Source organism: Podarcis liolepis (genome assembly GCF_965112155.1).
Source record: "Podarcis liolepis genome assembly, chromosome: 6".
Lineage (NCBI taxonomy): Eukaryota > Metazoa > Chordata > Lepidosauria > Squamata > Lacertidae > Podarcis > Podarcis liolepis.
The window spans coordinates 13,639,473-13,653,979 of NC_139559.1; the positions used below are offsets into that span (position 1 = coordinate 13,639,473).

General features: G+C 42.4%; 1 protein-coding gene and 2 long non-coding RNA genes across 3 annotated transcripts in view; 1 reads left to right on the forward strand and 2 right to left on the reverse strand.

Annotated features, from left to right (window-relative positions):
• Positions 1 to 14,507, reverse strand: part of LOC310708929 — a 135,083-nt gene that overhangs the window by 110,236 nt on the left and 10,340 nt on the right. The window contains exon 2 of the long non-coding RNA XR_014527226.1: positions 9,467 to 13,643. This is a non-coding gene — a long non-coding RNA (uncharacterized lncRNA). The remainder of the gene's footprint in view (positions 1 to 9,466; positions 13,644 to 14,507) is intronic.
• Positions 1 to 14,507, reverse strand: part of EDN3 (endothelin 3) — a 527,748-nt gene that overhangs the window by 29,501 nt on the left and 483,740 nt on the right. The window contains exons 2-5 of the mRNA XM_083507772.1: positions 9,076 to 12,075; positions 8,251 to 8,582; positions 6,279 to 8,204; positions 2,774 to 3,047 (exon numbers count right to left, since the gene is read on the reverse strand). Coding sequence (XP_083363898.1) covers positions 2,774 to 3,047; positions 6,279 to 6,330 — 326 coding nt within the window. The 5' untranslated portion in view covers positions 6,331 to 8,204; positions 8,251 to 8,582; positions 9,076 to 12,075. The remainder of the gene's footprint in view (positions 1 to 2,773; positions 3,048 to 6,278; positions 8,205 to 8,250; positions 8,583 to 9,075; positions 12,076 to 14,507) is intronic.
• Positions 3,047 to 13,268, forward strand: LOC310708925. Its single transcript, XR_014527219.1, has 3 exons — positions 3,047 to 5,976; positions 12,120 to 12,237; positions 13,168 to 13,268. It is a non-coding gene; the product is annotated as an uncharacterized lncRNA (long non-coding RNA).

Here is a 14,507-nt window from a genome sequence, read left to right on the forward strand (position 1 = left end):
AATATAAATGCCTGCCCCAAGAAACTTACAGTCCAAAATTGTAAACAGGAGTGGCAAGACAGGGGAAGTAGACAGGATAAACCTTTCGGAGAGGGGAGAGAATATATGTCAATAATTAAAAACTTTAATTAACCTGAATATACTCATCTTTTTACCTTTTGTCACATGATGAAATAAGAATAAGGAACCTTTTTTCTTTCATACAGTGCCTAATATGTTAAATCCATAACATTATTATTCCTACTATAGTAAGCACCTAGCAATTTCACATGTCAAAGTAATAATAAATATAGCCCTGCAAATAAATTTACAAAAAATGCTTACCTACAACCCTTTTTCTAGCCTACCTGCTAACATTATACATTCCAAGCAGCCACTGTCAGCCAAGGGATGGTTGAAAGAAAAATAAATACAGTGTTCCCTCCCTGGTTGCCTGAAGGCAATGCTTCACCACAGATGATTAGATAAGTGGCTAGTTATAAGCCTGTAATAATATCATTAGCAGCCCAGTGTAACTCCAGTGAACCAACCACCAGAAAAGAATATCCCAAGTAGAAAGTATTTGTGATAGAGGTTCTAGAATCGTAGAATCACAGAATGGTAGATTTGGGAGGATTCCCGAGGGTTGTCTAGTCCAACCCCCTGCAATACAAGAATCTCAACTAAAGCATAAATGACAAATGACCATCCAATCTCTGCTTAAAAACCCCAAAGAATATTTATTATAACTTGAATCTATTGGTTTGGCTCCTCCGGAGCAGGAGAAAACAAGCTTGTTCCATCTTTCATGTAGCATATCATATCTCTCAGTCTCCTCTTCTCCAGGCTATACGTACCAAACACTCTCAACCGTTCCTCATAAGGCTTTGTTTCTAGACCCTTGATCATCTTGGCTACTCTCTGCACACGTTCCGGCATGTCTATATCCTTCGTAAATTGTGGCACCCAGAACTAGACATAGTTGTGGTCTGAGCAAGGCAGAATTGAGCAGTAATATTACAAATTTATAGGAAGGGGGGAAAGAGTAAGGGAATTATATTTGTGTGTGTGTGTGTGTGTGTGTGTGTGTGTACTTCTTGCATGCCAGACTATGCTGCCCATAGATTTTTGTGGAATTCTTGAAATGTCTAGTGAAAAGACTGGGATATAAAAATTAACTCCTAATTTAACATGTGCCAGATGCAAAAATTCAGCAGCTTCCTCCAAAAAAGAGAAGGGGAACCTTTTCCAGCACTCACTTTCATTGTAAAAATGAAAAATAAAAAAAATTTCCATTTTTATGTAAACACTATTGAGGTAATACTTCAGCATCTTAATTATTTTTGTCAAATTAGTTGTCAGCTACAAAAATTATTCCATCTATAGGTTCAGTGGCACTGTGGTCTAAACCACTGAGCCTCTTGGGCCAGATTGAGAAAGCGAATGGGCCACATCCAGCCCTTGGGCCTTTGGTTGCCTACCCCTGCCCTTGGGCTTGCCAATCAGAAGGTCAGCAGTTCAAATCCGTGCAACAGGGTGAACTCCCATTGCTCTGTCCCAGCTTTTGCCAACTTAGCAGTTGGAAAGCACACCAGTGCAAGTAGATAAATAGGTGCCGCTGCAGCAGGAAGGTAAACGGCGTTTCCATCATGGTCTTCCGTGAGCCAGTAGCGGTTTAGTCATGCTGGCCACATGACCCAGAAAGCTGTCTGTGGACAAACGCCGGCTCCCTTGGCCTGAGAAGCAAGATGAGTGCCACACCCGCCTTTGATTGGACTTAACTGTCCAGGGGTCCATTACTTTTACTTTACTTACTTCATACTCCAGGATCTGGTGAAGACACTGCAATATTTAGGGTAGGAAGCAGGCATCTACAAATCCACTTGCTCAGTTAAATACCCCAGGCACTCTGGTGAAAAAGGACATCCAGCAGCTCACAATCCCTCTCCCTTCCACACTGGAATACAGCCAACTGCATTTGTATTTCTACTTAGAAAAGACAAGAACCAGCATTGCCACACCTCTCCTCTGCTGGGCTCCAGCACATGAGGAAGTTCCTCACACAATGGCCCAACGCTGCCATGCCGGAGCTTTCAGGCTGACTCAGGGGCAGGAAAGGAGGTGCGCCACTCATCCTTTGGAGTCTGACATGTGAGGGAGCTGCAGAGGCAGCTTCCTCGCATGGTGGTCCAGCACCACTGCGCTGCCCAGTCCACTGGGGGGGGGGGGACTTGCCCTGCTGGGGCACCAGCAACCTATGCTATGCCACTGTGGGTGAGAATAAGTAGTGACTGGTAAGAAAGCCAAGCCATTATTTGCAGACTCAGAGCTGGAAGGAATGTTCATGCCAGTAAGATCAGCTACTGACCTTGTTCCATTTTTGCCTTCCTATCCAATAGTTGCCTTTGCACAATTCACTAGGGCTATCATATGAATAGTTTTACTCATTGGTTCCTTGCTTGGAGGTTACTCCACTTTGATTCACTTTATCTTATCCTATTTTCAGCTTCTGGTACACTAGCTAGACGATACAAATCAAACTGTGTATAAACAGGTGCACAGTCAGTTATATACAGCCATTGGAAGCGCAGCCAAACTCCACAGAAGAGCTACATAAACAACATCTAAGAGATGTATACAAACTAATACCGTATCTTATTCATTCAGCATAACCAGACTGTACCGTTATGCAGATTAAAGTGTATACTCCACATGCAACAGTGCATGTGGAGTATATAAAACAGCAGGGAGATTCACTTTTCACACATTATTCAGAGCAAACCTCCTCACTCACTCTGGGGTGTTGATCCAGATTATGTCCAGGTGGCAGTAATAAACACACTCCTTATCTTTGTAGGTGTAGCAAGTGCAGCGCTTGGCTCTGTGGTGTACCTCCGGTGGGCCAGCCACTTTCCCCACGGTGGCGTTGCCGCCTGAAAGCAGCCCTCCTACTGCTGTCTCGTTTTCTTTGCTGACCCTCCCGTGGGGCCCTGGAAACCTCAGCTCACTGTTGCTGCTACTGCCACCACTGTAGAGCAGCAGGGGGCGAGAGACGGGCAGTGAGAAGCCTGCAAAGTCGGGGAGAAAATAAAAGACAAAGTTTAATCAGAAGGGGAAGCTTCTATTTCTGCAGTAAGGCATTTAAGACCAATAAAAAGACAGCAACATCTGGAACAAGATTTAAAGGAGCATTGACTGTCGCAATCCTTAGCATGTTTGCTCCAAGTAAATAGTTGTTCTTTATTACTTTTTAACATATGGAATGGAAACTGCAATAAATCATGAACATCTATTTATGCTAATCAACAACTGAGACTTCCACCTATGTGTTCAGACATCATAATAAACCACAGCTTATTGACACACTAGATAGCTCAGTTGGTTAGAGTGTGGTGCTGATAATGCCAAGGTTGCAGGTTGATTCCCTGTATGGGACAACTGCATATTCCTGCATTGCAGGGGGCTGGACTAGATGATCCTCCAGGGTCCCTTCCAACTCTACAATTCTATGAGTCTGTGATTATGACAGGAATGAGCCTGTGTGAGCCTTGGTTTGCACACACCCCTCTCACCTCCTCTGTCAAGGCCATGAGGAGCTCAGAAGCTTTCTCTTACAGTTTGATTCACCATGACCTGTTATGCCATCTAAACAAAGAAAAACTATGCTTAATGATAGCTAGGGTTTGTTTGAAACAAGAGAGCTTCAAACCACAGGGTGTAACACTATACAGCTATTAATCAGGAACAGAAGTGAAACTTCCAATCCACTTCTCACAGCCACGCTGGAGGAGTGGAAAGCTCACGAGCTGAAAGCTTGCACAGGCTGATCCATCTCATAATAAACCAGTTTATCATAACATCTGAACATGGCCAGTGGACACATATCACTTAGCCATAGTTAATAAACCACAGTTTAATGAACCGTGGTCTAGTGTTACATGCAAAGCAGGACACTAAGTGAGCAGGACGGCGTGCATGGCATTTTAAGCCACAGTCTAGCATTAATGAGCAGATCACTCCCACTTTGCTAAAAAGAACACAAGAAAAGTCTACTGGTTCAGGACAATGAACCATCTAGTCCAACATCCTGTTCTCACAGTGACCAACCAGAAGCCTATGGGAAGTCTGAAAGCAGGACCTGAACACAACAGCACTCTCTTAGTGGGAACATAAAACCGCAATTCTTGGCTTAGTGTTCTATCCAAACCAGGGTTTGTGTTTTAATTCAATCCCAACAAACCATGGGCGTAGCCAGGGTGCTTCCCCCCAAATCAAGTAAATAAATAAAAATACTTAACTAATTGACCAATTGCATTAAAGATAATTCAGTTCTGCCTCCACCCCCCAAAAAAAAGTCCTGGTTACGCTCATGCAACAAACCATGATCTGAAGCCAAATTCTGCTTGTAGTTTGTTTGGATAAAAACAAATCAGTGTCAACAATTTGGACACCATAAACCCAGGGTAGTTTTGTTGCTCCTGCTCATGTAACGGGAGGAGCAAAATGAGACTGATCCATGCATTCCTGGTAAAATATTAACTAAGGCTTACCTGAGAACAATGCCAATGAGGGAAAAGTTGAGAAAATGGACGAAAAGAATACAAAGTCGTACACTGACTGTCAAACTGCACTACTTTGCCAAGTATAACAAGCACTAATTTCTCCTAAGCTGCCAGTATACAGATATCAGAAGTCCTTTATTGGTGTTGGAGGACCACTGGCTTCAACATTTGCTCTTGGCCACTAGAAATGTGCAACTTATCCCTCGGAGTTGTGCAACTTCTAGATCCTGAAATGCAGGAAATACTCTAAAAATTCCTTGAATAATTTAGTGCCATATTACACTGTGAGAAAACCTCTCACCAAAAGCGTGCTGCTTTGTAACAAGCCATAGCATGCAAGTTAGAGGCACATTTTATTGTCATCTGCCAGATCCTTCTGGCATGCAGGATTTCAAGGGAGATCAGAGCAATACCTGCAGGGATGACAGTGCAATCTTAGAGGTGCACTCCAGGCATCCTCACTTCTACAAGCGAGAGATCCTAGATGCAACCAGTACACAGTGCAGTACAACCATGTGAGATACCCAAAATAATGCAGTATTATTTCCGTCAGGGAACTTCCTGGTGGAGACAATACCAGACTTTTTGTGTCTTCAAAGCATTTCAGATAGACTACTAAGATGATTCTCGCAACCCCTTGGTAAGGCAAGCAAGAATGATCAACACCATTGCAGCCAAGAGACAGTGGTTTTGCTATCCTTAATGCTATGAAGAGAATGTGTTACTGAGGTTAGATTTCAGCCAGGGATTTATTCCCAGGCTCCCTGTTCATCACAGCCACAGCACGAGAAAACATTCTTCTTTGTTCAGCAGCAAACGTGCATAGCTCCAAAGTACACATAATCAATATAATACTTTGGAAAGGTCTCTGCTTTTTATTTTTTAGAAAAATTGTCAGATTTCCTTGTTCCAGAAAATCCTACATATTTCATTTGAGGAACAGTTAATACGGAAAGGTGGGTTCATAATTTTTTGTTGCCAAATAGCATTACTTTAAAAAAGCAAGGGGGTGGAAAAGCAGTTTTAAATGTTTGGTGTTTGGTTTGTTTCTATTTTTTATTGCTAATTGTTGTTTTTAATTATTGTATAGTGCATTTTTTAATACTGTCTTGCTTTTAAGTCACCAAGGGAATAGTCATTGATGTAGCCATTTAAATTTTATAATTACTTAACATTTCAGAAGTTAGAAGCTTCTGGCAAGATTTTGTTGTTCCTGTTTATTCTGTTTGGTATTCCATAGAGCACATTGTTCTTTAAGTTTTATAATTATTATATTGTATTATTAATAATAGTGCTGTTATTGTTAAACAGAAGAAACAGTGTTTAGAATTTCTCTAAAGCCATTAAGAGAACTGTATCTTTGATCTTGACTCTACAGTTACTAGGAGGCACTAATGCCCATAGGATTTGAAACTTCAGTGGACTTAACGTTCAGGTATGTGGGTATAGGATTGCAATCTTCCACTGCAATCCAACACTCAACTAGGAATAAGACCCATAGAACTAAATTAGATTTACCTCTGAGACGTGATAGAATTGCAAAGATCACAACCTATCCACATTTACTAGGGAAGTAAGCCAATTCAAGGGCTGGGTTTTGAGTAAACTAATTACGGATCGCTGCAAAATCGAATTCTCGTTCAGTATCGCCGCTCGCGGGAACCCATTCCGAGAAGCGATCAGAAATAACCAATACAATCGATCTCTTTCTTCACCACCTTTGTTTGGTTTTTTTACCTGTACTCGAGATAACTGTAAGCCCAACAAGTACCAGGAATCCCAGCTCCATGAAATCCAATGGGAAGCTTCGCAACTTGCAGGCAAACACAGACGGCGAGGAAGAAGGGGCTGGCGGGGCGGGGCGGGGAACCCCCGTGAGACTTGCGCGTGCAAATATACTCCTGACGGAAGGGAAAATCCCGGGTCGCGGCTACATGAAAGTTCTCCTCCCGGACGTGTTTCCTCCACGCGCCGAGGAATTAATGGCGCCTGGGGTCTTGGATTGCCGGTTGCGCCCCTACCCCGCTTGCCCTCCAGCTCCCTCTTTGCAGAACTAGTCCCGAAGAAAGCGTTGCAAAGCCAAGACGCGCTCCATAGCTCGCCTTTCCTTTCCTCTCCCTTCTTCTCTCAGCACCTCTCGATCCGAAACGCGCGTTCGGGGCTTCCCACGCGCGCACCGGCACAAACCGCTTCCAAGCGAGACTGCCGAGTTGCTATGGTCTTTCTCCGTCTCCTCCTGTTTCCCGCATCCTGCTGCAACGGCAGCTTTGCCCAGGTAAGCGCCGAGGAAAGCAGGAACACCGGACGCTCCTCCGCCAAGGCGAGCCACCTCTCGCCAAAACGGGGTTTTGCGCGCGTTTCTCATCCCATCACTTGCGCCGAGTTGTTAAGCGAGCCGTCGGAGGAGGGGTGGGTTTAGGGATGAAGGCGGGGCCTGGGAGCTGGTTCTGGTCCTGATTGGTTCCGCCCCAGCCCGGGTTTTGCATACGGAGCAGCAGAGAGTAGGCATTAGCTCGCAGGTTGCGTCGTGGAGAGGTTGTAAATGCGCTGCTCCGTCCACAGCCACTGCGTGTTACGCAGCTTGTATAAAAAGCATGTGCCCATATGGGCGTAGCCAAGCCCCTAACTCAATAAAAAATCAAGACTGAGGTTCTTACCCCTCCTAACAAAAGCCTTCCCCCCCCCCCACCATGCATGTATCATATACAGAAACGGTTTAATGTGCAAAGTGCTTAGCAATCTTGAATCTTTGCTGGCTATCCTATGCTGAGCGTGCCTGCCCCGCCCTACAACACCCAGGGACCGGGGCCAGAAGCAGCAGTTGACCTGTTTGGAGCTGAGAGACAGGAATACTGTATGACCAAAGTCCATAGCTGTCAACCTTCCCTTTTTTTGCGGGAAATTCCCTTATTCCAGCGCTGCTTCCCGCTGCTATCCCGGATTGTTAGATATCCCATAGACTGTCCCCGGGACTGGTGAGGCTGTTGATCCCTTATTTTCAAATCTGAAAGTTGACAACTATGCCAAAGTCGTAAACTAAGACTATAAGACTACTAGGAAATAGATCAGGCTTGTGAACCTGAGACTCAGGGCAAGGGAGTAGCAATTTCTTGCTCCAGCCACTTTTGCCTGTGTTCCTTGGAAGGTTGTCCAGAAGGGAATGCAATCCTCAGAGTGAAAAATGTAGCCTACTCCTGGCATAGATCAAAGATGGGGAACCAGCTGTGGCCCTCCAGATATCACTGGGTAGCAGCTCCCATAATCCCTGAGTATTGGCTACGCTGACTGGAGTTGATGGGAGTTAAGAGTTCAAGAACAAGGAGGACCGCTCTCAGGCACTGAGAGCACTTGAACCCAGATCTAAGCCTATCCCCTAGACCAATGGTTTGGCAGCTTCCTAACTTGATAGAATCCTTCCCATGTCATCTACCACAAGAGCGGATTCTGGGTTACATATGTTATAGGGCACACTCTCCGCTCATAGAAGGCACAGAGGAAGGCCTCCTTCTGTCAACTGAGAAGCCATCTCTTTCAGCTGCACATTGCAGAAGATTTCTATGGTTGGATAAGCTGTGTTTCCGGGAAGTTTGTCTGCTGTTACTGCACTAATCATTAAGGAATAGCTGTGGGATGTGAAACACAGAGCAGTCAAGTACAACATCACTAGAGTGGACATAGAAAGGGGTTGTCTGGACCAGCCAGTCAGAACTTCCTCTTTCCTCCTAGGCTGGGACAGGCTACATGTGACCAGAGGTGGGTGTGCAGGTAACAAAAGCATAGGACTGGCCGCCATCTCTCTCTTTCTCTCTCTGACTACATTCGTCGAAGAAGCAACAACTGCTTAGCCTAAGATGCTCTCTTGGCTTCCAGCCAAAAGAGGTCAAAGGAACTATCTCTTTATGGGATAGATTCCAGGTATATTACTTTTACTTTTGTAACTTAAGTCTGCCTTCTGAGATCCATCTGTGAACAGAATAAGTGAGTAAACTCTTTTTATACTTTTATAGAAGACTGTGTCATGTCTATTTCTTTTATGAGGGACTAAAGGGGAAATTGACAACAAAGGTCCTTGCCAACGAAGGTCTGTATAGTTAATCCATGGTTTTCCCAGTAGTGATGTATGGAAATAAGAGCTGGACCATAAAGAAGGCTGATCGCTGAAGAACTGATGCTTTTGAATTATGATGCTGGAGGAGACTCTTGAGAGTCCCATGGACTGCAAGAAGATCCAACCTATCCATTCTGAAGGAAATCAGCCCTGAGTGCTCACTGGAAGGACAGATCCTGAAGCTGAGGCTCCAATACTTTGGCCACCTCATGAGAAGAGAAGACTCCCTGGAAAGACCCTGATGTTGGGAAAGATGGAGGACACAAGTAGAAGGGGACGACAGAGGACGAGATAGTTGGATAGTGTTCTTGAAGCTACCAGCATGAGTTTGACCAAACTGCAGGAGGCAGTGGAAGACAGGAGTGCCTGGCGTGCTCTGGTCCAGGGGGTCACGAAGAGTCGGACACGACTAAACAACTAAACAACAACAAAGGGGAAATTACCAGGTAACTTATTTTAAAGGTTTTAGCGAGCCTGAGTAAACGCATCCACTGTGCAAGTTTAAAAAGGGGAATGTTACTCTGCTAAATTGTAGAACTTGTTAACACAAGTTGGAAAGGATATAATCAAATGATATATCCTCTCCTGCATCCCTGAACATCCCCACAATAGCAGATAACCTTCAGTTAGAAAATTGACGTCCCTGAGTACTGAGCTGGCTAATTGTTACTTATAAGTAAGGTTGGGGGGGGATAAGCACGCCAACCCTAACAAGTTTACTAAGAAAGCATCACTTTTGATTTCAGTGGTACCTGTTGGGTAGCCAGCTCAGGGACGTCAAAATGCTGGGAGGCGCTTAGAAGCAGCTGCTACCCACTTCCTTCCTCAACAACTGAGGAACAGGACAGAAGCCGCAGCAGCAATAGCCTCCGTGCTGCTAAACTTTTATAGATGGAGGTACTATCTCTGGGTAAGGTCCAGGCAGTCTTGCTTCCAGACCATAAAGAAATGATGTGCAGTTTACAAGGGTATTCAGTACTGGTTGTGCTTATTAAAGTTTATTTGAGAACAACTTGGGAAGGAAGGTTACGGTAATTCCTCCTTATTGTAGGTGAAAGCCAGATTCCAGCTGCAACTAAAAATATTCCCAGCACTTCCCAACACAAGTACCAAATTCATTGCATTACAATAGCACATTGCAGATTCCTCACTGATATGCTGCACTGCAGATTTACAGTTATTGTGGCCTTTTTCTTCTTTACGGTCGATGAGTTACACAGGTAGACTATAACCCTGCAATATGTTATGCCCTGGGACAGTTGACTCTGGCTAAAAGTCACAGATGGGGCCATTGCTGGGTGAGCAAAGTAATATGTGTGTGAAACGCCCTGACTGAACTGTAATAAACTGAAGAGCAGCTTCTAGAGTACTATAATTCACAAGTCTGGCTAAGTGCCCTTGACATGGGAATGGCTCCACTACAGGAGGAATTGCTGTGTGATTGAAGCCATAATACAATAAACTGACCTCTGTGTACTGGCACATCATTGACACTATGCATGTTGTGTCAGAGTACAGTTTCTTTTTCTTCTTTTCTTTTCTGAAAACCACAATACTGTTAGCAGTTGTCAGGCTGTAGGCCAACACCTCAAACTACAACTTACTGTCGGAAAATATTCAGAATAATATACAGCTCACAAATGCATTGCTTTATATCTGGATGTTCTAGATACTGCACTGATTCACTGCACAAAGTACCGTATTTCACTTATTCATAGTAAATTAAAATGTACTAACAAGACAGTTTCCTGTTGCAACGCATCATTGCAACCAATGAGACATTTATGAGGGCTATGGTTCTTGGTTTTTATCATTTCCTTTGTTCAGATGTTGCAAAATTCATTCTCTTTCCCAAGCAATGAATTCTTCATACAGCAATAAGGAAGAACAAGGGAACAAATCATAATTTTATTTTGTAGTTATGGACTCTTGTTGACTCAGTTCCAGAGGAATAGCTGCATCAGTCTGTTGTAGTAAAACAACAGCGTTCTGTGGCATCCTAAAGGCTAACTAATTTATTGTGACATAAGCCTTCATAGGCTAGAGACCATTATATCATGTAAACTGTACTGAGAAGACAGTCTCACTCAGATACTCTAATCACCATTTTCAGATTGCTCAAGTTTTTTAAAAATAAGATATAATAAATATATGTAAGGATATATCCAGAAAGCATGCTGGAGTGTTCACAGTTAGCCATCCTTGATTCAGAGGCAGCATCAGACAGAGGTGGTCCAGGATATTTTGTCGTCTGAAGCTGAACATCTAAATGGCACCCCAGAGTGGTAAAAATAAAATAATAAACTAGGCAGGTGGCACTATGCTGCTTTTTAATGGCATACCCAAATTTGCTGCTTGAGTATGCTGAATAGCAGCTCTGGCCCTGACACAGGTGGCTCAGGGCTTTAAAATCCACTTCTTTCTCCACATAGATCCATCTTTGGTTCTTTTGTCTTCAAACGAAAATACAGTAGACAAATGTCAGCTAATTCCTGAGCTGCAATGTAAGAGTGCAACTTAGACATCAGACACAATTACCAGAGAATCAAACACTGGTTGGGCTGTCAGATTTCCTTTCCTCTTCACTTAATTAAAAAAAACCTGTGTGTGTGTATTGTTTTCATTTGTTACTATATTGTGTATTTTTGTGTTTTTATATTGTAAACCACCCTGAGATCCTCAGATGAAGAGCCGTATAGAACTTACTGAATTTAATTAAATTTATTAAGTTTGTATATATACTGCTCTTCATCCAAAGATGTCAGGGTAGTTCACAGTGTAAAAATACAAGATCAAAACACAAAATACATAATAAAAACAAGAAGTTAATAATTTTTTATTTTTTAAAAAAACATTAAATGAACATTCATACAATGATCCACTTATTCATTCCTTATTAAGTAAACGAAATGAGAGTGAATCCTCTCCTGGATTCCTTGGAGGAAGGACAGGATTTTGTAAAGAGAGAGAGAGAGAAATAAAATAAATGTTCCCTTACGTTTCATCATGTGCTGAAGAGCCAACGAGTGCTTGGTCATTGCACCCAGTGCAAAGTCAGCTTACAGTCATAAAATATATTTCCTACTTAACAGCAATTAAAGTTCAGAATGGAACATCTTAGCCAATGCTTTGATCTAGCAACTTTCTTCGGGATATAATACAAATGGCATTTCCAACGCCAAAAGAAGCCCTTAGCTAAATATGTGAATAAAACAGCTTGAATTCTAGAAGACTGGCTGCTATCAATCAAGGCTGGGTTAAACATTTCTGTGTTTTGACTGTAATGCATTAGTGAGGTGGCTTGCCAAGAGATGGATGTCACCTGTAACTTGAGAATAGTTAGATGCCTGTTTGTTACATTTTCCTTACTGATTGAAACAAGAATTGCTTTAAGCCTCATGTGTGACAATGCCCCACAAATAAGAACTAAGTTTTGTCAGATTGCGCCATCTATCTTTATTCCGTTTCAGATAGTTGTTGCTGGAAAAATCCCATGAAGCCCGAAATAGATGCTCTCTTTCATTGGACAAGCAGCAATATTAAAGTGAATTCAGGAATTTCACGCAGTCTTTTACTGAGGCAAAAAATGTGTGTGTTTGTAAAAGGCACAATTCACCCATTGAAGCCCCATTGATCTCAGTGGAAGAGATGTATGCATACACTTAACTCTTCAAAATGCTTCATTTTGGCCGGATTGTACCCATAATGCTACATATACTTAGGTTGCTTAGGTTAATCAGAACATCAAAAGCTCTGAGAATAGAAGGAGTCTCTCAAATGTCAATGATCAGGGACATTTCCAAAGTAATCCCATTTAAAGTGATAACTTGAATACAGTTGCGATATCATGACTCTTCGTTGTTCATTCAAATGAGCTTGGTTTGGGAGTTCCAAACATAATTAAATGGTTCCATCCATTAATTCCCCAAGAGGGTTAAGTCGGTGGACGATGCCTCTCATTTTCTATTGTCATAAGAAAGGTTGGGTGTGCATTTTTTTAGTTCTGTGCAAATGTCACAATTTATAGCATAGCAACAACAGTCCAATTCTGCATAGAGTATGGCACATCTTAGCACATTGTTCAATATGCCTGGTTCTGCATAGGATCAGGATGAAAGGGGGGGAGCGATGAGATAGGACCCTAATATGTATTTTTTTAAAAATCCCACAAAAACATTTTATTTATATATATTTTTGTAAGCAAGCTTTTCATAGGCATGGGCATCCTGGTGCACATATTCCACTGTTATGTTCACAATGGGGAAAGGTGATTAGCTTATTATTATAATTTTGCACACATGGATCTACTCCTTCCATTTAAATTAATGAAACAGCTTGCCCGCTTAACAGCTCAGTGAACTAATGCACACATGTGCATTAATGTTATGTCCTAGCAGTCTCTCATGCTTGAGGCAATCAGAAAATAAAACAATGGTTCTGAAATATTTAACAGCATAAATTTTAAAAGGAATAGCATTTTTCTAAAACTAACCAATTTTCTTTCTCCAAATTTATCAGAGTTTCATAGGGCTCTCTCTTTGAGAGCTACCAGGAAAGATTTATCACTATAGCCAAGTAAGTGCTTTGTTTCCTTGATTTTTAACAGTTGTTCCTAATAGCTGAAGTGCATAGCTTTCAACCTTCCCTTTTTTGGTGGGAAATTCCCTTATTCCAGCGCCGTTTCCCGTTGCTTCCCGCTGCTATCCCAGATTGTTAGATATCCCGAAGACTGTCCCCGGGACAGGTGAGGCTGCTGATTCCTTATTTTCGAGGCTCCCTGGGACAGTTCAGGCTTATTTTTATTTTCGAGGCTGCTGATCCCTTATTTTCAAATCTGAAAGTTGACAGCTATGGCAGAAGTGGTGCAGTATTAAATGCCCTAGAAAGGGTGATTCCCATCTCCATGTGTTCAGGGATTAGATGTTTCCTTATTTGCAGCAGAGAAGACAACAACAAAAAACTGTGGCCTTTTCTGTTGTGACAACAGGATACCCCTGCAACACAACAATTTTAGTTTTGCAAGCCACTTTTGTATTTGGTTCAAAAGGCAAGTTAAAAATATATTAAGTAATATTTAACCATTGGGTCACACCCATAACCTTGAATATATCAGAAAGCAACAGCCCACATTTCCTCAGCACCATGCTAATGAATAGTGCAAAGTTCATGCTCCCCATTATTTCTAGTTATTAAGGCAATATCAGCAAATGTACGGGCATAAAGAATGCTGAATGTGCAGATGCATCACTCAAAGTGCAAAGGCATCGCTCAAAGTAAATAGGTCATTCTCTGATGTCTGTGACATTTTGACTCAGACATGAAGCCGTCTAGTCACCTTAGGCAAGTCGCCATTACAGTATTAAACTTCAGATTCTCAGCTGAAAAATGGAGCCATGGATGCCCAAAGGCTTGTTCTGAGAAACCTGACTACAGGCTCTGTCTGCTTTAATGCACCAGTTCTTGGGATTATTGCATGGAGACTATCCCTGGCCCTGTATCTTTAACGTTGCCTCTTAATAGGAAGTCGAGGAAGCATCTGCTTTTGTTTCCGAATCCTATTGTCCTTCCTCTTTCACGCCAGGGACATTGCACATCTTTTTGTAAACCAATAATTATTTAATTAAAGAAGAAGAAGAAGAAGAAACCAGACTCCAAGTGTGCCATGCTACTGTAGGGGAAGCAACAGATAAAAACAATAAATTAAAGGGGAATGGGAAAAGGAAAGCCTAGATGCCTCATCTACCCAACTCAGCAGCAAATTTAAATTCAGGAGGAATTTCTGCATTACAGTCTAACAACTCTAGCTTCAACAGCAAGAGAGAGTTAACAAACCTGTTCATGCCCTACCTGCTCATTTT